Source organism: Nannobrachium achirus, assembly GCF_963921795.1.
Source record: "Nannobrachium achirus genome assembly, chromosome: 23".
NCBI classification, from domain to species: domain Eukaryota; kingdom Metazoa; phylum Chordata; class Actinopteri; order Myctophiformes; family Myctophidae; genus Nannobrachium; species Nannobrachium achirus.
The window spans coordinates 34373532-34397496 of NC_137830.1; the positions used below are offsets into that span (position 1 = coordinate 34373532).

Sequence of the window (23965 nt, forward strand, 5' to 3'; positions counted from 1 at the left end):
TGATCTGTGTCCCACGCATCGCTCATAATCCTGCTGGGCCAACCTCTGGTGCTGCAGTTCAGGCTGACGCACACTTGAGAGAGAGAGAGAGAGAGAGAGAGAGAGAGAGAGAGAGAGAGAGAGAGAGTGTGTGTGTGTGTGTGTCCACTTGCGTATACAGTATGATGATGATACGTGTACAACTGTGTGGGTGTGCGTCAGCAGGGGGGGAAAGGGATTTAAAAAAAAAAAGGAAAGTAAAGCGTTAACGGGGGGGGGGGGGGGGGGGGGGTTCTATTTCTGTCTTTTTATTACAATGCTCATTACATTAGCCTGGCCTAACCACTAGAGCATGCACACACACACGCACACGCACACGCACACACAGTATTTTACTACCACTGTCTGCTGCCAAGACAATCTATTGTACGCTATGAAGCTGTAGCATCTGTAGAAATATTGGGCCTTAAATTATGTTTTAAAAAAATTACTATATGTGTTTGGCCCTTTAAAATTGGCTTGCGGGACACAAGTTTAGCCCCTTTCCACTGCAAGGTGGAACCAGAACTTTCAGGAACCTGAACCTATTTTTTATTGGTTCTGGTTTTGTTTCCATTGCGTACGGCCCGGTTCCAGACGAGGTTCCTGGAACCTTTTTCCAGTCGTGCTCCTGAGGTAGAACTAACTTTTTTTGGGACCTTCCCAGTTAGGTCTGATTATATGGAAACGTAAGCAGAACTTGGTCCCGGAACTTCATGGGTTCTTGAAAGTTCTTGGTTCTGGAAAGTTCTGGCTCTAGTTCTGGGTCGGCCCGACACTGGAAATGGGGCTTTTGACTCTGATATAACCATCCACAGTGGGCACCGTTTTTGTTAATGGTGCCCACCGACTGCAGTGTTATCAGGGGTTCCACTGTTCCGGTTACAGAGGATGCACGTTATTTTGTAGAGTACACTGCTCTGGTTTGCGAACGAGCGGTTTGGAGACCATTTGCCATCACCAGCCCCGAAAATGAGGTAACGAGAGGCGCGACGCTGAATGTAAATGGAATGAAAATACCATGACTTACAAACTAGCGCAAAAATCTGTGATTTGTTTTTTTTTTACAAATGAATGGGAATGGAATGAAAACACGCCGCTCACAAACAAGCACAAAAAGAGGCGCTTCAGTAACATGTCATTAAAAGCGTCACTGTTGGTTGAAGAGAGATACATTTTCAGAATGCTGAATTAGAGCTTCAGCTGATAAAGTATGCACATTTAACTAAATAAATTAATATAGGCCTACGTGTGAAGGGACCGCAATGGAAACAAGCCAGCCGCTGACTCCCGTTTGTTGAATTATAGAGCATCAACTCACCAGTAAGACTCCCTAATCGGGAGATAAGCGACCGTCAGGTCACATGTATACACAAAGACGGCTGTAACTGGCATTGGTTCCTAGTTGTGTGGACAATGTATAGTTTTGGTTGGCTCAGAGAATGTGGGGTGTACCGATTTTCGTGATTTTAGGGCAAAATTTGTAGGAGCAGTGTCCAAAAATGTGTTTGAAAAAAGCGGCCTGATGGGGGCGCTATATGGGACAGATCCATGTTGATGACATGAGTGTAGACATACTGTGTAGCGATTTGCGTGATTTTAGGGCCAAATGTGTAGGAGTAGTGTCCAGAAAAGTGTTATAAGAAATCGGCCTCAAGGTGGCGCTAAAGGGGACAGATCCATGTTGAAGAGATGAGTGTAGACATATTGTGTACCGATTTGCGTGATTTTAGGGCAAAAATTGTAGGAGCAGTGTCCAAAAAAGTGCTTTGCAAGAATGGGCCTCATGGTGGCGCTAGAAGAGGGGCATGTGAGAATTTAAATTTGGCATGGATCGGGGCAACGGTTGCGGAGATATGAGCAGGGCAAAAGTGTGACGTGTGATGTGTGACGGACGGACTGACTGACGGACGGACAGCCGGTGGAGGTTTTGGTAGTAAATGCGACCTGACAGTCGCAATAAACCGTCGCAACTACACGTAACTCTGGGACAAAGGAACGGGGAGCCGGGGAGCTGGCGATAGGAAGTGTCATCCAAACAACTCGTTCTGGTTACTGAAGATAAACGTTATATTGTAAAGCGGGGTCTTCAACAGGGGGTCCGGGACCCCTAGGGGGTCCTCAGAGTTACTACAGGGGGTCCTCCAAATCTTTGTGTGAGAGTAAACCTTTTTTTCCTTAGAACTTTAGCGAAAAATAGCAGATCTACAAGCTCACAACGCCTCGCGCTGCGAGGCGTTGTGAGCTTGTAGGTTGGCTATTTTAGGCAAAGGGCTTTGGTGTAGAGGGGAAAAAGAGCAGACTAAGTACAGAGTTTATCTCTCTTTCAACTAAGGGGTCCTTGGCCTGAAAACATGTTGTAAAGTATAAAGATGGCGAAACATCCATCAAATATATTTACACAGTAACAAATATATTGTAAGTGTCCTACATTACCTTTATTGACATTTTCAACCAGTAAACAGGTCAGGCCTTTTAACAGTTCCCAGCACAACCATTCTGCTGACATCACAGGAAACTCACTCTATCTGTATTGTGTAAACACCAATAATCATCCGGACAGGAATCTAATACTACTCACCTGCAATATAAGCCCTTAATATCCTTAATCTACAGGTATGGATCTACTATAGACCTTAAATGTATAGTGCACTCACCTATAGTGCAACATACTGTATAGGGCACTCAAATAGAGTGCAAAGTGTACTCTTGTACATTGTCCTGTATGTTCACTGTTGATTACAATAGCTGTTAGTATTCCTGAACTCCAGGGGAATTCCAACAGTGTTACAGTCAATTCCCTTGTATCAAAACCTATACTTAGTTGGGGCTGTTTTGGTTGTATTGTTTGTTTTTTGGGGGGTTTGGGATAAGGTCAGCATTTGCATTTTGTGCTACTTTGTGATTACTTAGGTTAGAATCTTATCTTGTGTTTCTAGTTTGATTCTGTTGAGTGGTCCTCCGCCTTGGAGAGTTGGTAACTCCCTGAAGAGAATAAAGAAAATATCTGAAAAAGTTAACCGTTTGGACGGCGTTTTTTTGGGAGCTGGGATGGTCAGTTTTCCACACCATAATATGTTGAGTCCCGCTTCACCTAGGCCGGGGTTCAACACTCTGAATACACACACAATTGGTCCGAAACCATGGTCACACACTGACAGGAAAAAAAGGCTTGCTTGCTTTATGGTGCGTCTGTCAACTATTTAAAAAATCACACGAGTGTGAACTGAGCGGTGGAGGCTGTGTGTGTGTGTGTGTGCGCGCGTACATGTGTGTGTACTTGGCCTGCTCAACAGCGCCCCTCCCTTAACGTGTGTGTGTGGTCAGTAGAAGTATTGCCATGATACTGACATAGCCAGCCAGCCACATACGGACATACCCACTCAGAGGAGAGGCTCCACCGCTCAAAAAGATGAACGTGTATTAGGGCATTAACGAAAAAGTCGACTTCATTACACAAGTCGACTCCCACCAGAGAAAGTCGAAAGTCGAAGTTGAAAAAAATAAAATAATACTTTCTATTGTGAAAATAGCAGATCTACATGCTCATGTAGATCGTCTATTTTCACAATTTCTGCCTCTATATATTTGACAATTTGGACAATGTTTAATTTGTCATTTTAGAGGCATTAAAAAGTCCTTAAATTAAATGTGAAGATACCCTCTATATATGTATACTTTATGTTGGTTTGTTTACAGTTGAGTGAGAAAACAATGTTTCACATTAAGTTAATCATCTGGGGACCCTCCAAAATAATTGGGGGGTCGTGTGTGACGTGATGACGTCATCAAACGATAAAGTCGACTTGCAAAAATCAAAAGTCGTTAATGCCCTAACGTGTATGACATGGTGTCTGATGGGGACGTAATACCCGGCATACAGTATGCAGAGTTGTCAAATAAAAGTACAGCGTTTCAGCTATGACCTTCCCCCTCTCTGAAACTACTCACCCGGGTCGTTGCTGCTTCTACAATATGTTGTTAGTCAATTTACTGGGTTAAACCAGGCGTTTTTATGTTTATCAAACACGGCAGCCCCTCTCATAGACCTGCTCAGTCAGCACATCAATTCCTCGCTATAATTAATTTTACAGGGTCATTTATCCTTCCTGCTGGCACATAAAGACATTGGGAGGTGGCAACGAGGATGATGTGGAAATGAACAGCTAACCTCTGTGTCCCATAAAAGGATGTGGAAGCTAGTCTACGATAGCACATAGGGCCACAACGTAGCCTTACGGTCCGGGTCGTCCAATAAGAGATCTGATCTGGCCCGCATCCAAACAGGAGCAGCCATCTTTGGTTAACTTCCCCCAAATGTATCTCGGTTGTAGAGTCGGTCCAGCTGATAAATCGTCCATTATTTGAAAGTCAAAACATGTCGTAGTGTCGCTAGACAGCATGTGGATCGTCAGTTTTTGGGGAAAGAAAATCGGACAGACCGAAGTGGTTAAATAAAATGAATTCTACTTAAATGTTCTCAGAGACTTTAATCACATGTACGTTTTTCAAATGATTACAAAAAGCGATCAGTAATTGGTGGGCTCGGACTCACCAAATCGGGAGACCCACCCCAAATCAATCCACCATCGGTTGAACTCGTGGTATTATCAAATGGTTTTCACAGGCAGAGTGCAGGAGTGAGACCCATAAGGAGGATGTCGTTAATGTCCCTGTAATCTAAAGGTGATGGAACTGCAGCGAGGGGAGGGGCTGTTCGTCAACATCTAGTTGAAACAGATCAGTGCACCTTGTGTCGGGAGGGGAAAACAAGCTGGAGGCTGTTACAACGACACAGCACTTTCTGAGACTGCTCTGGATTTTTCTCTCTCTCAGGGATAAACACCTGACAAGGTCTGATGCCAAAAAAAAAACAAAAGAAAATGAAATCAAGCTCAAAGCGCGTTTTTGTGAGCTTGTAGATCGGCTATTTTCAGTGAAGAAATTTGGTGTAGAGCAGGCGTCTTCAACAGGGGGTCCGGGACCACTGGGGTGTCCTCAAGAGTTACTACAGGGGGTCCGCCAAATCTGTGTGTGATAGGAACTTCAACCCTAGCATCCCTATTCTGAGGGGAGCATTAGCCAAAGTCAAGTTTACTTAACTCATTTGCTGCATCCTCACGAGTCTCCCCGAGTTGTTCCCGTACTCTGATGCCGCCACACCCACGTTTTTTTTTCTTCTTCTTTTTTAATGTTTTTTTTTTGGACTTTCTTCTATCTACTAGGCATGATCTCGATGGCGAAATTGCATGTTTGACCCCCATACCAACCCAATCTTTCAAACATGGCAGCCATGTTTTACATTTGAGGAAAACATAATGGCAGCCATTGTGATGCTTGTGTCAAGCCTGTGATGCCATCTATGAAATCTATGAAATGTTTAAGCTATTCTGCAACACAATTGTATAGAATGCATGTCTCTCACAGCAAGGAAGACATTAAAGATGCTTGGTAGAGAGGGAAAAAAGAAAGGGACCAAACTCGCACACACACACACACACACACACACACACACACACACACACACACACACACACACACACACACACACACACACACACACACACACACACACACACACACACACACACACACACACACACACACACACACACACACACACACACAAAGGATTCATTGGTACAGTACCAGCATTTATCCATCACGGCGTCACAACGTGCTCTCGGAAAGCGCGTACCAGCGGCCATTACTCCATTGACTCAGACACTTTATGAGCCGGCAGTTCAATCAAATTTTCATTTGGTGAGCGCTCCTAATCAAGCTTCATTAGCCCAGTGATGCCTCCATCAACACCCTGGGCCCTCGTAAATAAGTTAGGATAGGACACTTTTATTAATGGCAGCGATTATTTTTAGCAGATGTTCCATTGCTTTAATATATGAGAGAGAGAGAAAGAGAGAGAGAAATGGGAGACGGAGGCTGGGAAGGCGCTTAGTGGCCGTGTGTGAACGAGCACCTCGGGGTTCCTTCAGCAAATGAGTTCACAGTTAAAAGATTAAAATATGTCAATGTCTCACACACAGGGAGGCGCTTATCCCACCACGCATCGCTCGGATATATTCCTCAGTGTCCTGCCCACACACACCCTAACGGTTTGTCTCAGACATATAGACACACACACCAATGCTTTGTCACACACACACACACACACACACACACACACACACACACACACACACACACACACACACACACACACACACACACACAACACACACACACACACACACACACACACACACACACACACACACACACACACACACACACACACACACACACACACACAGCACTGTACTGTATGTATCACACATACTCTAACGGTTTGTCTCACAAACACACACACTAACAGTATGTGTCACACACAAGCACACACTAAACTCACATTCTACTAAATTTTAGTTGGTTATATTCCTTTCGTTTTGTTCTTCTTTTGAAAATCAAATTTCTTGTATGAGAAATTACTTTTGTTATGTATTTTTGACTATGGGTGTTGAGGATGTAACATTTTCTTTTTTGCATATGTAATTGTTTATTAGCTGCCATTCAGGTGGCAGATCATTGGGATCCATTCTAAATACACACACACACTTACCCCAGAGATATCAGCCACTCTGTGAATCGGAACCTCCTTCTTGCTGTGCAGTCCTTTTCCATTCTTGATGGCCCTGCAATCAATCAACACACCCACACAGGTCAGCATTACAGTCAGAGCCATATCAAAGGACAATGAGGGACCATATCGTCGCTGTCAGGCCAGAAACCTTGTATCTCCTTTTTTTTTTTTTGGGGGGGGGGGGGGGTGGTTAAGTCTGTCTTTAACCGATGAAAAGCATTAGCAAGGGTTTGTGACCAAATGATAGCTACAGTGGAGTAGAAAACCTTTTTTCCCCCATTTATTGAAAAAGGTATGGTTTTGAATAGCGATGTACAGTACGATAATATCGCACCGAGATCGGACAATTTCAACAATTTAATACAAAATATACAGTTTTTATGTATTATTTCAACTGCTGTAGGCTTATTTTTAGTTAAACTGATGTAGGTTATAGTAGCATGTATGATTTTATCCAGTGGGGCATCACAATAAAATAGGGCATAATGCATTAAATCCAAGACAGGAGATAATTATGTGATGTTAGCTGACATTAGTTTTGGTGAAAAAAAGTCTGTCAATATTGGTAAATCGGATATCTGCAAAAAAGCTAATATCGGACATCCCTAGTTTTGGACATACAAGGTTTACACTCGACAATGAAAATTATCCGCTGGCCTGAACATTGAGTAATGGCTGCAAATAACAAAGAGCCAAGTCATTCCGCATTGAACCCAGATACGCTTCCAGACCAGTTTCCCCTCCCTTATATACCATTAGGGCTCTAACTGGAGGCACTGGTTGATGTGGGTAATCTATAGGCTGGAGATAAGAGCAACAAATGGAGGTTGGAGAGATGTGTGTGCGTTAGTGGATACGATGATGACGGCCGGCGCTTCTGTACGACCGCCCGAAGGCTTTGATGAGATGACGATGGCCGTGGAGGTGAAAGGAAGAGAAGCTCATGTCATCGTAGGGTCACTGGCATGGACGCTACTGTGTCTTGAGTGTGTGTGTGTGTGTGTGTGTGTGTGTGTGTGTGTGTGTGTGTGTGTGTGTGTCGGAAGGGATGGGGGGTTCCTAGAAGGCTGCAGGGCCAAAGGACTGGTGCAGCAGGAGCTAAAAATAAGACTGACATCTCTCATCATCTCTATTATGAGACCAGCAGGGACATCTAACGGGGGGGGGGGGGGGAAGAGAGAGAGAGAGAGAGAGAGAGAGAGAGAGGAGAGAGAGAGAGAGAGAGAGAGAAGAGAGAAGAGAGAGAGAGAGAGAGAGAGTGTGTCCATGGGCCATATGCGATGTCGGTATCCAAAGGTGGCAAAGGTTACCATGCATAATGATAATCCTTTCTGAGACACAGCTAAATTGGTGTTATCAGCCGCTAGACTATATTAACTATACCATTAACTATACTATACAGGGAAAAAAAGCAAAAAATTAATCAACTAGCATATGAGGGGTCAAATTAGGGGGTTTTCATGATTCTGAATCCATTGCAAGCATCTGTTTTGCACGAAAAACATTCCTTGGGCTAAAACGGCCCCCAAAAAAGTGATGAGTCATCACTTTTCATCACTAAACCATAGTCTTGTGGGCCGTTTTATCCCAAGGAATGTTTTTCGTGCAAAACAGATGCTTGCAATTTAGCCTTTTTTGATGGGTAAGGTAAGGTAGGTTGTCTTGACATATGACCAGTCTGACCACCTGCTTGTTATTAGTTATTATACAATGATCCAATGATCACACACATGCTGACGTATGCATTGCGTCCATATATGTGAATAAAAAGCAAAAGAAAATGCAGCTTTAGTCCATGCATGAGGTAAAATTAGAAAATGTGTTTATTTTGTAATTTGCCATTGACCCTACAAGGGGCGGTCAAAGTGAACCAAAGGGCAACATACGCCCCCCCGGCCGCACAATGCCCAGGTCTGCGTAAGAGGAAGGGAGGTAGGGAGATAATGGTCTCCAAGAAACTCCCTGGAGGCAGCCACGGATGGACTTGAGAACAGGGAGAAAAAGGGTGAGGTCAAAATGAGCAACGGCAAGGACGAGACAAGGGGGAGCAAGGACGGAGGATAAGAAAGGAGAAGGGTACAGTCGAATGGGAAGAATGAGAGAAGAGGAGGGGGCTGGCGGTAGCCCCTATAGAGAGAGAGGGGGGGGCATCTACTCTAGCTATGCCAAGCAGATCTTAATCTTTGGCAGAGTAATAAAGCCTGTACTAAATCTCTGCACCCCACCTCCCTATAATTCTATTCATAGGGTTCACGTAAAGAGAAGATCTGATTTAGAGCCCTGCACATTGAGGCGCTGCCTGCATGTCTGTCTGTCTGTCTGTCTAGGCATGCACACTTGGAAGGACCCTATACAGTTCTACGAGAGAGAAGTCAAAACATGCTTTTGCAATTCAGTTTGAGTGCAAAAGCACATTGCCGTGGTCGGATGGAAAACCACTATGCCCAACACGGTTACTCTTCAGGAAATGGAGAAAGGGAACTTGTGTGCAGTTTAGTCAAAAGCTCTTGTTAACACTTAAATATTTATAAAACCCACAGACGCACTTAATAAGTTGAACCTGGCGATCAGCGTGTTCAGGTTCAGGTACCCAGCGCTGGCCGGGTTTTTGCGTGGGTGAAACAGGCTCTACCTCCCTCCCTCTCTCCTGCTGATAGAGCTCTGCCTCTCTCCCCTCTCTCTGGACAGGTTAATGCGTCACAGAGTGAGGATTGGCCATATAAATGCATCATCCCCGGTCTGACTGCTGTTTGGTGGTGCAAAAATCGAACTAGTCGATTATGAAAAATAATCAATAATCCATGACTGATTAGCTCACAACGAGGCCCGATTGTAGCGCGTAGATCGCCTATGTTCGCTGTTTTTGTGCACCACTGTGCACAATGCGATAAAGTATATAAAATACTAATCAGTGGTGGAACAATTCAGAACCGGGCCGGTATGCTAGCCACAATGCTCGGGCCCCGTTACCCGTCTCTCCCCAACAGTACCCAAATTATAGGACATTTTGATGAAAGAATTAAGAATGAATTAAGCACAACGTTGCTTAACATTTTGTCTGCCACCATAGACTGTCGTTTTATTTTGAAGAGCCCCGGAAGCCACGTGCGTGTGCATGTTGTGTGATCTGACGATTACAGGAAGGTTGTCAGTTTGTTTACAAACGGTCGCGAACCTAAAATCCTAACCGGTGACGACCATCACGGAAGAGTGCAGTTCTTCAAGCCCCTCCCCACCACCATAAAACCGTTTGGCTTTTGATGAAAATAAATACTCAGGCACATATTTAAATTCTCCCCCTCTCTACCCGAGAGCACAATTTGACATGGTTCTGTGCAGCTCTTGGGTGTAAACACTGTGTTTGTGCTATGTGCGTGCGTTAGGGCATTCACGAATAGTGATTTTTAGTATTCGAATTATTCGACCTCAAAGTATTCGAATAGTCGAATATTCGACAGGACTGGCCAAACTGTCAAATATTAAGTAAGCAAGAGGTGAACATTGTGAAAATAGTAGATCTACATGCTCACATCGCCTCGCAGCGCGAGTCACATTACAGAGTCAAATTAAAGGTGCGCTGTCAGACCCGAAATTATAATAGTGATACAGTAGGTCACGTGGTCTATTTGAAAACACTTTGAATCAAAATTTTGCGTAGCCCCCTCCACTCACTGCCCTGCTGTTTTCTCCGGATTCTCTTCCTTTTTTAATTTTTTTCTCAAAACGGCAGCCTCTTCTACATGCCGTAACACAAACACTGTGGCTTAGAAATGATAAAAAACGGTCCTGACTGAAAGAAAAGATTTTCGCGAAATAAACAGGACATACTCGGATTACATTTACTCGGATTACTTTTCTCGCCAGTACTCTCGCCGGTAGGTAAAATGACGCGTTGCCATGGGCACCAGCAAATTAAACTTCAGAGATCACGTGGGCATCCGATGTGTTAAGGTGACAGTACCCCTTTAGGTGACATAGCCACTTTAAATGTAATGCCTACAATTCCAAGTGCTTGTCAGGGTGGGGGTCCCCAGTTCAAATATGTTTATTTTGGGGGTCACAGCCTAAAAAGGTTTTAGAACCCCTGGTATAGAGCATTAACAAATTCGGTGAACAACGTCGAATAGTGACTTTGATATTTGAATATTCGAATATTTGGTGAATGCCCTAGCGTGCGTGCGAGCGTGTGCGTGTGAGTGCGTCTCACCGTGCTTCTGCAGCCAAGAGTTCATCATAGTGGGAGGAACGCTGGTCATCATCTTGTCTGTATCTGATGCAAGTGGCCAAGCCTTTACTGACCAGGGCCTCTGCTATGTTACTGTAGGAACAAACAGACAGACAGACCACAGTGATTAAAGAGTGTATAGAAAGAGGAAGACAATCACTTTAAGGTCACTTTAACAACATTTGTCTCGTCTGGTCACAAAGTTGTTTTCACAAAGCTTCGATGATCACAGAATTCATGATGTATTTTGTTCCAAATGTCAGTCATGAGTCCCATCTAGGGCATTAACGACGTGTGATTTTTGCAAGTCGACTCAGTAAAAAGTTGAGTTGAAGTCGACTTTATCGTTTGATGACGCAATCACATCACACACGACCCCCCAATTATTTTGGGGGGTCCCCAGATGATTAAATTAATGTGCCAAATTGTTTTCTCACTCAACTGTAAACAGACCAACATAAAGTTTAAGTATATACCGGTAGATGGTATCATCTGCGCATTTCTTAAGTGCCAATTTAAGGACTTTTTAATACCTCTAAAATGAAAAATTAAACATTGTCCAAATTGTCAAATATATAGAGGAAGAAATTGTGAAAATAGCCGATCTACATGCTCACAACGCCTCGTGAGCATGTAGATCTGCCATTTTCACAATAGAACCATGTTATAGCAAATGTAATGTAGCACTGTAATATTGGATCATTCCGTCCTTGACAATAAGCAATCCTACTGTTTGAATGCTGTACAGACACACAAATGGAGCAAAAAATAATGATAAAAAAAAAGATAGAGGATTTTCTTTTTTCAACTTCGACTTTCGACTTTCTCTGGGGGGAGTCGACTTGTGTAATGAAGTCGACTCAGTAGACTTGTCGACTTTTTCGTTAATGCCCTAGTCCCATCTGTACTTTGTTGGATTCTTAGCAAATTAGGTGTTGCAGTTTGTGCAACTCAAATCATTTTTTTTTTAAGGCCCGACACATAACCTTTGGGTTTCTCTCGTGCTTCCATCCTCTTTGCTCTGCTACAAACAACCTCCCATCCTCACCTCCATAGAGGCCTTTTATCCAATCTGCTACATGACCCTATTAGAATGCGCCCCGATAACCTCTCCTACGGCACATTTCTCCCGCGCCGCGCACCAGAGAGCGCCGGGTCACTCTCGCCAAAAGGCGAGGAATCGCGGGGAAACATGGTGCGGTGACCCCACCCACCCCCACCCCCGGTCAAGCTGGCGCCTCCTGATCCCGATGCCCCGAGTCGCCCCTGGCAACTGTTACCCATGGAGCCCAGCGCGACTGGCGTGGCACACAGGCACTGGATGGTAATTGGCTGGTCCGGCGGGCAGGCCTCGACCCGATACCGGGCACTAGTGGGACCAATGAGGCGATGCGTGTACAGACAAGAGAGACGGTCGGGGAAGGAGAGGCCCAGAGAGAGAGACGGATGAAGAGAGGACGAGTTTGCTGCAGTTGTTTTGTTGTCGGACTGCAACTATCGATTATTGTTTTAGTAGTTATTCCATCAATTAACCGAAATAGATCATCAAAATCAATACATCTGAGCAATCACTAAAACTATTTTCAGGGTTCCCACACATTTTTACCAATTAATTTCCCAAACCTTTCCAAAACTTTTCCAGAATATTTAACCCAATTTCCAGGACTATATAAGAATAAATCAGCTCAATAACAGGTCGCTTACTCCTATGTGCAATGCCCAAAGACAGGTAGTGTATGCCAGTGGTTCTCAACCTTTTCAGGCCGTGACCCCCGAAATAATCATGTTTTAACTGGGGACCTGGGATCTGGGGAATATTGTATAACACGGTTCTATTGTGAAAATAGCAGATCTACAGGTACATGCTCACAACGCCTCGTGTTGCGAGGCGTTGTGAGCATGTAGATCGGCTATTTTCACAATTTCTGCCTACTAATATTTGACAATTTGGCCAATGTTTAATTTGTCATTTCAGAGGTATTAAGAAAATCAATAACCAAAGACAATGCATAGCAATTTTTTTCAGGACCTTCCAGGACCCTTGATAAATTCCAAAACTTTTCCAGTACTGGAAAAATATTTTTCTAATTTCAAAATATTTCCAGGAATTTCATGACTGTGGGAACCCTGTATTTTACACTTTGTATGACAAATTACAAAAATATCTACAAGCTCACAACACATCAAAAGGTGACACGTTGTGAGCTTGTAGAGCGGCTATTCTTGTTGTTCTTAAAAGCAATTATTTGATTAAAACTGATTAGTTTCCATAATCAATTAATTTTATTACTGTAGTTAAATTAACAGCCTTATTGTGTAGCAGAGGTGACGTGTTGTCGTCACTCATCAGATGAAGCCAATACACTGTGAAGGTTTGTTTAAAGCCTCACTACGCAATCTCTTTTCTTTTTTTAATACATTTTAATTTAGTCCAATCTGTATGTAGGATAATACTCTACCATGATACTATTGTGACATTTAGATTGTGTCAAACGTCGAGTCTCATCATAGAAGATCTGACATGAATCAATCAAGATTCAATTCATCCCCTGAGCAAGAGGGGCCTGGCTCTATTGGATCAATGGTAAAACATTCAGCACAGGTTCAAATCCGGGGTAGAAGAGGAAAGTTACGTAGCGCTGCTTTAATTCTGAGCCTCGTTTTGAGTCAACACGTATTTAATATTGAACAAATACTACACCTCAAGTGGAAAATTGTCTCCTTTCAAACAAAGGGGAATTGCTTTGCTCAAACAGTCCTTCCCGCCGCTTTAAGATAAAAAGCACCCCTTCTTTATGAACTGCTTCCTCCATTTATGATGAGATTACAAGTTTTAAGCATTTGCAAATGATTACAGTTAGTCATCCTTGAAGTTGTTTTTTAACAACGCAGGCTGATAAATTGAACAGCTTTGTTGGGAGAGCTCACAATAGTTAATCCATTCAGAACGGGTACACATTATTGTGTATCATTATTTTATGCTTTCACTATTGAAAAATAGCGAGCTTGTAGATCTGCTATTTTTGAAAAATCGTGAAAATTAGAATTTTGACCCGATTCTATAAGTGTCTTTTGAATCCTTCTAAGGTTTTTTGAAAAACCCATGTTTCTATGTCAGCTATCTGGCCAGCCATCATCAGAGAAAAGGTCCTTTTCACTTAACTGGAGCTCAGTTAGTCTGTTCTTGAGAGACTACTATGTCAGTGGTTCTCAAACTTTTTCATGTGAAGGACCCCCAAAATGATATGTATTTGGCCATGGACTGCCATCTCAAAATATTTTGTATCAGGGTCCCCCCAGAAGCAAATATTGAGTTACAAATGTTCACTTTATAAATGAGGTATTCAAAGATTTGCACAAATCTTCATATTTTTCAAAAATAGCAGATCTACAAGCTCGCAGCGCGGCACTCGGTGCCGCGCTGTGAGATTGTATATCTGCTATTTGTCAATAGTTAAAGCATTCAACAAGTTTAGGCCTAAATGGGTTAAACAATGAGATAGATTAGTGGAATGAATACCCTTTCATAAACCTGCAGAGAAATTACTGTATTTCACATCACTGGCATTGTTTAGGGTGCCATTTCCCAACCCAATTGGAAATGTGAATGAAAAAGATGTACTTTTGCTAAATGTATCAAAGATTTGCTTAAATGATATCTCACGAGCCCATCAAATTAAAGAAGAAAAATAGGAGTATTGTGGGGGAAATGCCTAAAATGGAAAATTGACTTTTAAAGGCTCGATATATTTAAATGGTAAATGGTGCATTTGTATCGCGCTATTCACCCATTCACACACACAATCATACACCGATGGCGGAGGAAACCATGCAAGGCACCAACCAACTCACCGGGAGCAACTAGGGGTTCAGAGTCTTGCTCAAGGACACTTCGGCATGTGGACAGGAGGAGCCGGGATTTGAACCGCCGACCCACGGATCATTGGCCAACCTAATCAGACTTCTGACTGGGAAGAACCTTTCCCATGAAGCGCAACCTCCCGAGCCACAGCCGCCCCACTTGTATTTACTTGTACGGTTGTAGATCGACTAGTTTTGGTGTGAGGCACTGGCACGCAACTACTGTACTGTAATATATAAAACTACTACTTTTAGCACTACTATTTTAATATCATTCATTTTTTTTTATATACAAAAGAAATGATTGAATCGGTAGGTGAGGTAGGGTGATCCTTGACAATAGTAAAAGATCATGCTAGTGGTCCAGAGCTCCAAATGGTTTGATAACCACTGGTTTAGAATGGTTTTGTTGGGTGGCATTACTTTGTGGATGCCGCAGGTGTGTTCTCTTTTGAGCGCATGTAACACGATAGTGCATTCTTTGTTGGCCCGAACAGGACCCACAGATAGATAAAAAGGCCTTTGAAAAGACTCAAAGCTGCGGGTGACAATACAGAGGCAGACCCCCGGCGTCGGTACTTACATGCCGCCGATTGTGACCGTGGCACAGGTGCGTTCCGAGAAGGCAGGGATGCCCTCGCCTGCTCCGGTGGCGGCTCTGATGTAGTCCACTGTCACGTTGACCTGGTGTGACACACAGGGACAAAAGAGCTCATATTTCAGTGGTTTTCGTTGAGTTGGCTGGCATTGCTTGTGTGTCTTTGTGTTCAAATGTCCTAGTATCCAAGGTTACCCCAAGTCAGTGTGTATTACATCAGGGTGCACAGATCTCCCCAGAGGAGCTGTTTGGAACGCACGCACGCACACGCACACACACACACACACAGAGTGGGGAACAGCATGGAACTCGTACAGGAGCGTCAATTGGGTATGACAGGGGTATGCGGCTGCCATACCTTGGGTCCAGGGCAGAAAATAAAAGTTACTTTTAAATATAAATCCATGAATGTCTCTTTGTCTATCTGTGCTGGTTATTATGTTGTTAAATTAAATCAAAATTTTACACTTAACAGAGTATTATAATTGTATTGTCCACAATTGTATTCTCCCCATCTTGACAGAATGGTATATTCCCAGGTTCCGCAGGTCAGCTGCACAGGTGCAATGCATTATTGTTAATTGTGGCACGTTTACTAACATGCCATGTTTAGCTGCACTTGAACAACCGTTCCAGGCTGCCATATCCACCCCCAAGAAACCGTAGAAACGGAGGAAAAAATAAAATGTACCTCTTAAAATAATTGTATCATGCCTGTCGCTAAGGTATGGCAACATGACTGGTGTCTTGCGCGCGTGCAAGACAACAGTCATGTTTCCATACCTTAGCTTTTTCTGAACTGACGCCACTGAACTCGTACGATACTATGTGTTCATAACAATTGTGATCTAAACCCTGGAGACCCCAAAGTGTCTAACTGCGTTTGCCTTACAGACGTGCACATGCAGCTGGGGGAAGACCTGTCTGATGATGACCGCCACGGAACACGCGTGCACGCCCACAGAGGCAGAAAGGCACCACTAGTGGGGATATACGCCAGCTGCAGTTTAAGACAACATGTGTCCAACTGTCCGTCAGGCATAGAAGAACAGTTAATTATGTATGCCGGATGAAGATCTAAGACCAAAACTTTGCAGCATCTGACTTTGTAAGGTTGCAAACTACGATACTTGATATTTATTTGCGTGTTCTACACACCTGGCTAAAATGTTTAATTTTATTTTTATTTTCCCCAAATGCATGAAAGCTTATAATGTACAGATCCTTCTCGAAAAATTAGAATATTGTGTGAAAAAGCATTGCAGATGCCATAGCACCCCAAATCATAACCGACTTCGGAAACTTCCCACTGGACTTCAAGCAACTCTGACTTCAGAAGGTTGACATTTCTCTATTATAAATCCTTGTTTTGAGTGGTCTCGTGTAATATTGTAATATTTTGAAATATGGACTTTTGATATTCATATGCTGTATGCCATAAAGATTCAAAATCGTAACAAAAAAAGGTTTGGAATAATTCACTGAATGTCCAATGTATCTAGAATATATGAAAGTTTCAAGAAATATATGAAAGTTTCAAGAAATATATGAAAGTTTCAAGACAATTTACTTTTACACAATATTCTAATTTTTCAAGAAGGATCTGTATTGCCGTGTCAGACACAAAATACACAAAGGTTAATACTTTTCATTGGTAAAATAATTATACAACCCACAGACAGACAACCCCTTGCAACCTGGTGTAACTATTTTGGCCATGTCATTATAGGTGAAAACTTTCAAAGGCCAGCCTGTGCAAATCATTGTGAGCATTGCCATCGGCTGTTTTCTCTACTTTTGGCCCGACATCGTTATAGGAAATATAAAATAAGCCATTCGTAGAAATGAATACAAAAAGTGTGACAAACCATCACAATCTCTGGTTGCATAATAACTGTAGGAGGAAAGAGTCAAAGCTATTATGGGACCGGTGGCCCTCTGTGCACAGGGCACAACAGACAACTGTCTTGTCATTAATCTGAGGGACAGGGACAGGAACAGGTCTAGGACGACAGGACAGGACTGACGAGGAGAAGGACTCCTGTCCACGCAGGATAGACAACGTCAGTATGAAACACTCGAGGACCAGAACACAGGCAGCTCGTGGGAATGGTCTATAGCAGGGTTCCCCAATAGGCGGCCCGCGGGGCCATTTGCGGCCCGCGGGGAGCAGCAACAACACTAGTATATGGTCGTTGTCGGGTGGAAATCTCGTATCTCCAAATTTGTACGTTCTTTCGCAAATCATACAAGGCCGTCGCACAAAAGTAGTGAAAACAGCAGATCTACAAGCACACAACGCCTCGCACTAGTTGTAATCATCTATCTATAAATGCGACAAATCTCTGTCTGTCTGTCTGTCTGTCTGTGTGCGTGTATGTAATCCGCGTATCTCGAGAACCGTTCGTCCCACGGACTTCAGATTCGGCACGCGCGTTCCCCGCCGCGCCGCGGAGTGCGTGCCGGGCCTCGGCCCGACCCGACGCGCGGTTTTCCCGAAGCGGCGCGAAACGTTCGGAATCTCCTTATGCGGGGCTGATTGTTGACATCAGGCTGTTCCGAAGGAAATCGGCGCAAGCGCTGACTCATTGTGACATCACTTCATAAAAGGCTCTGACATCACGTACACCACATGAGTCAACAAAAAATCTCTGTGAATGTGTATGTATGTATGTAATCCGATATATGGGCATATATGGGCATAAAATGGACCCAGAACTATATCTGCAGTGATCTCCATATATGGACATAAAATGGACGCCGACAGATAGATACAGATATCTCCATATATGGGCATAAATGGACACAGGCAAACAGATGGTCAAAACGGGTCCTATGACAACAGGTATAATGGGGTTTGCATTAAAGGTCGGGGCATTCATTCCCCATTTACATCGTTCCCGAGTTGGCCAGGTCGCCGACTAGACGCTGCAGCTTCTAGTTTTTAAAATGATAAATTCAAAACGAACGGTTTTGGACATACAAGATTTTCACCCGACGACGAAAACTGTCGCTGGAGTAGTGGGAACTCCACCGTCGCCCCCTGCAATGTTGTGGCTTGAAACCCTAGACATAATTCGGCCCTTGGGGAAAACTAATTGGGGAACCCTGATTTATAGGGTTGATTTTCTTTCTTTCTCTAGACACGACTGTGGTCCCATTTAACATACTTTGCTAAACTATACCACAAGACGGTGGTTTTGTATACTTTAACCACTTCAGGTTCAGGTTTATTGTCGGATATATTCATACAAAGTATAAATACAATGAAAGGCTTGTGCTAGGACCACTCTCAGCCTTAAAGACACACAGTGACCGACAAAAGTGTAGGCCTACATACCATGTAGGCTACACAAAACAAGTCCCAACAGACATAAATACATATATTGTCACTGCCAGGCCAAAACCTCTTAACTCCATTTTTGAGGTTTTCGTTTTTTTTTTGTGTCATAAATCAGGGCTATTGAACAGCCTTTACATCTGAGTGTTGGTTAACCCATTTAGGCCTAACCTATAGTTAGGCCTAAATCAGAAATTAGCCTAAAAAAACAAATATGTTGATACATACTGTACATGTACTGTAGGCCCCTCCCATACACTAAAATGTGTACCCGGGTCCCGGCCTGAATGGGTTAAAATAATATTTAACCAATGGAAAGTAGTAAAAAGTGCTTGGGACAAAACCTCCTAACTCCAAACTTTCTGCCCAACCAGCTAACTCCACCCGATTGGCCCTCTCTTTTTTCATAAATATGTGCTATTGAACACCCTTTACGTATGTGTGTTGGTTAAAATAATATTGAACCAATGAAAAGTAGTAAAAAACTCCACTTGAGCTGATTTTCCCGAAAATGAACATTTTAGTTAGGGGGTTTCAGCCCGACAGCAGAGATATACAGTATACTGTGCATATACATGCCCCAATCCCAAACCTCCCCAAAAACACACTCAATTGAATTCATTTTGTGGCTGAATCAGCACAAATAAGCCGTTCTGATTGCCGTGATGGGAATCCATTCATCAGCCACGTCCCATTGAACCCCGTCTCGATTTCTCCTCGCTCCCCAACACTCGTGCACGCAGCCTTATCAGCCAATCAAGGCTCCATTCATATGGTGGATGGGGGGGAAAAGTCCTCCGCCGGCCTCTGTGTGTGCACGCCGTTCCTATTAGTGCTGAATGAGTGTAATGGCAGCACACGAGGGCAGAACGCAGCTAACAGGCTAATTGCTAGTCTGAAAAGGAGAGTAATGACGAGGAATCAAAGCAGGACATTGGGACATGTTATTGCAATTAGGGTTGTTTGATGTGGCCTAAAAATTAAATCTCGATTTATTTCTCAGAAAAATGTCGATTTTCGATTCAGATTTTTTGGTAAAAGAATAATACATTGTTTCAACTATGTTGTTTTCATTTAAAAAATGCAAGGAAATGATTTTTATTTTTATTTTATCTAGCCAAATAGCAAAATGTAATAAAACAATAAGGGTAATAATAATAATAATAACTTTAGTTGCGCAACAATCACATACAGAAGTTAACTTGGCGTCCTTAGAGTTTCATTATCAATAGTGAGTGACAAAACAGCCAAAACAAGCCAGCTCTTGGAGGCTGGTGAAACGGGTGAAAAAATAGCTAAGGCCGCCCTGCACCGCTCATGCACGGAGATGTTGATTGATTGTAAACGGAGGTGAAGCGCTTCGCTTCCCGACGCAAAATTAACACAGTGACAGGGACAGTAGGACTACAGTAGGTATCAAAGAAATGACACATCAGAGAGAAAGTAGTATTAATTTGGTGTCGGACCTTGTCGTACTGCTTTAGGAGGACCGGGCTGTGTACTTTTTGCCCCGTGCAAGGCTCCAATGAGTAAGAATTACCCTAATTAAAGTGAAACTCGATTTGACGATTTATTTTTTTTAAATCGTCGCAAGGAAAAAATCCGGATTTCGATTAAAAATCGATTAATCGAAAAACCCTAATTGCAATGTACAAAAAACAAAAAGTATGACAGCAACAATGGTCACTTTACAAGCGCACAAGACATCATATTGTGAGCCTGTATATCGGCTATTTTAAGGGGGGATATGAGGGGCCGGGTATAGAGCACTGGGGGACTAGGGTCAACTCAGTATATAGGGTTCGAACCCTAGCATCCCTATTCTTTGGCATGTCTCAATAGGCTAAAGTAGACAATAAAAGAATATTTGGCGAAAACAGGCGAGCATGCAGATCTATGGATGTACGACGATGTAGAATATGCAAGGGTTTAAGTGGTTAAGAACAAAGATGGAGAAAATAAACAAAATTAACCAACTAAATCTTAAAATAAAATAAAAAAACAAACAGGAAGTAGATCATCAGATTCCAGGAGTGGGGGATCCATTAAGAGAATGCGATGATAGATTAAAAGCTTTGACAAAGCCATGCTAGATTAGAGCAGAACCCATTCTCCATGGGCCATCTAACTTGATCTCCCGATAAGGCAGAGGCATCTGTATGAACCCCCAGAGGGGGCCAGAGAGAGAGAGAGAGAGAGAGAGAGAGAGAGAGAGAGAGAGAGAGAGAGAGAGAGAGAGAGAGAGAGAGAGAGAGAGAGAGATGGATGGATGGGACGGAAGTATGGTCTGATAAGAGGGAGAATGGCAGAAGGGGGTAGGGGGTGGTTTTGTTCGAGCAGAGATGAGGAAACAGGGAGATGTAATTGTGTCAAGGGAACCATGTTTATGACGTACAAAGTCCTATATGGAATGATATGAGAAAAAATATGTCGATCTCGGAATCCACATTTTGAATCCTGCAGACCAGAACCCAGCCACTGACAAAAAAAAGATGTTGCCACGCTCCTTTGTAATTGTTTTATTTTATTAAACTTGTAGCCTCGGCACCACTGGAAACGAGGGTCTCAAGCCCCCAGTGTGTCTCCCAAGAATTAAATGAAGGTTGACATGAAATTAAATCCCATTTTTTTTTCTGTGCATCAGCAAGTCAAGGATTAACACTCATTAGATGGCAGCTTTTCTATGACGTGATGTAATGTTACTGATGAGTAGGGCTGTCACAATTTTTACATCGCAATTATTTGAGGTAATCGCAATTATTTTGCGTAATCGTCATAATCGTTTCCATGTTGAGAAAAGTTCATATAGTTTCAAACACTTTAAAAAAAATTGTGGAAATAGCAGATCTACAAGCTCACAACACGTCGCGATGCGACGCGTTGTGAGCTTGTAGATCGGCTATTTCCACTATCAATGTTCTTTTTTTAATTATAAAATTGTCAAATATGTCAGTAATTTCTTTGCATATTTAGTTTATGTATCATAATTGCCATGTGCAACTTCAAAGCCTAAAAGCCAAACAGAAATGTAATTGTCAACGACAAATACACAATTAAATCATTAATCGCAGTGACAGTTAATCGTCATGTAAAATGTCATAATCGTGACAGCCCTACTGATGAGGTTAATTTGTGCAATGGTAGAGCTTGCCGATAGCCCGATACATGTAAAACACATTGACAACCCTAGGCAAAATTTGGCAACAAACTCAAATAGATCTAGACTAGAGTCTAGGAGCTGCAAGTGGTATTCTTGGTTCAACTGAGAAGTTTGTTAAATTTTCTGATAACCATTGCTATGGGGTGTTTGTTCAGTAACAAGGGTCTCCTCTCTCTCAGCTAAGAATTTACCGTCGGTGAATATAAGGAGGACCAATAATATTTAGATTCACGATTGGGTACATTAGCAGGAATGTACAGTAGCACAACATGAACGTGAAAGTGGTGATGTCCTTGACAATTAAACATCCGCCTTACAATAAAAAGTATTAAAGTCACTAAAGTAGTAAGTAAGTAAGCCTTGCTGAGCCATGTGGCCCATAGTAGGGCAGGAACATAGACTGTACCCCAATCCAACCCTTGATGCTAAGTACCAAGCAGGGAGGCATTGGGCTAACATTTTTAATCTTTGATATGACCGGCCGGGGATCGAACCTCAACCTCCCAATCTCAAGGCGGACACTCTAACCACATGGCCACTGAGCTGGTTGTCACTAACCTCAATTATTCTGATCTGAATATTGATCACAAAATAATCATGATAATCATTTTGGCCATAATCAATATAACAACTAGCCCTAGTTATTAGCCTCACGCCGCACCCAACCTCAAATACATGCCCCTATACTGGAAAAAACAGGAATTGCGATGACAAGGCATTGTGTAACAGAACAAGTCAGCTCTTCTCCTGTGGCAGCCATTGTGAGGACAGTTATCATTATGCCCTAGACTGGTTGAGCAGATGGACTTGCTATCGGGGAAGAGTTTAGGCTCTGCATAATTCTGGCCAGAAGGCAAGGGAATGGGATGGAAACATCCATTACAATCATGGGCAGTGTCCCATGCCATTTTAACAGCTTTTCCTCTCTGACCCCTACAAATTTGGACCCGACGGAAGTCACCCTTTTCAATCTGCTCAGTAGTCAAGTAGACTTTCAACTAGGCCTGGCACAATTATGACATAATCTCCTAATCATAATTATTTGAGATGCTTTCAATTATTTGCCATAATTCACAATTGCCACATTTGCAAATATCTGAGTGACAATTAAAATTCCGTAATCGTGGCAAGAGTAGTGGTTTCTGAGAATTGCAAGAAGCACCTCAAGTTCCAGAGCAGAGAGGACGTGTACTGTAGGTGTGGGCTGCATACAGTATGTGTCAGTTGAAGCTTAATTTACAGAGCGTATGTCCATGTCCGCGTTTCTGCTCTCTGTACAGGGTATATCTGTACATGTACAGTACCTATGTACATACAGTACATGTCATACCAGACCGACTATACCAGCCTGTTCTAGTAACATTACAGCTTCCAAGGTTGGGCTTCTGGGATGGAGAGGAAGGGGTGGAAAATAAAGGTGGGGAAAAGGAGGTGAAAAAAGGTCAAAGAGAAATAGACACAGACAGAGGCCAAAGAGAAACAGACAGACTTGCGCTCACGAGAGAGAGAGCGAGAGCTCTGGTCTGCTCCGGTGTTGTTAGCAGCCTGTAATAGCAGCTGCCTATCATTTAATGAAGTGAACGATGCTGCTACAGGGAACAAACCTTTGGCAGGGAAGGAGAAAAAAAAAAGAAAAAAAGAGGAAGGTAGAAGGAAGAAGAAGCCCCATCTGGAAATTGAACTGTAAGACCCGCTGACACTCGGGCCTACAGCGCTTTGGAACTGCTCAAGTGCTCATTCTCACACACACACACACAGTCACACACACACACACACAACCAAGTGATCTACCAATTGAGAAACGTGTGCAACTCAAGACACAGCTTTTCTAAGTGGAGGTCACAGCCCCCAGAGGGCACCGATTGGGTTATTGCTCTCCGAGTCTAATGATCATACATCCTGATATATATTTATACAGGGGGAAAACAAGTTGTTATGTATAGCCTAGATTACAATCAATCAATTTTTGTCACAATTAAACTTATTTTGAAAAAAACATTTTAGAAAATAGGGAAAAGAGCCAATCTACAAGCTGACATGTTTTCATTGGTTTTCTAAAGCCATTTGGTAAAAGGGTAGCCTCGTTAGTTCCATCTCATAGACCCGCACCCACTCTCAGAGTGGAC

General features: G+C 42.9%; 1 protein-coding gene across 1 annotated transcript in view; it reads right to left on the reverse strand.

Moving 5' to 3' along the window:
* Positions 1-23965, reverse strand: part of snd1 (staphylococcal nuclease and tudor domain containing 1) — a 460739-nt gene that overhangs the window by 334889 nt on the left and 101885 nt on the right. The window contains exons 12-14 of the mRNA XM_080754108.1: positions 15325-15425; positions 10863-10973; positions 6635-6707 (exon numbers count right to left, since the gene is read on the reverse strand). Of these exons, the coding sequence (XP_080610234.1) occupies positions 6635-6707; positions 10863-10973; positions 15325-15425 (285 nt within the window). The remainder of the gene's footprint in view (positions 1-6634; positions 6708-10862; positions 10974-15324; positions 15426-23965) is intronic.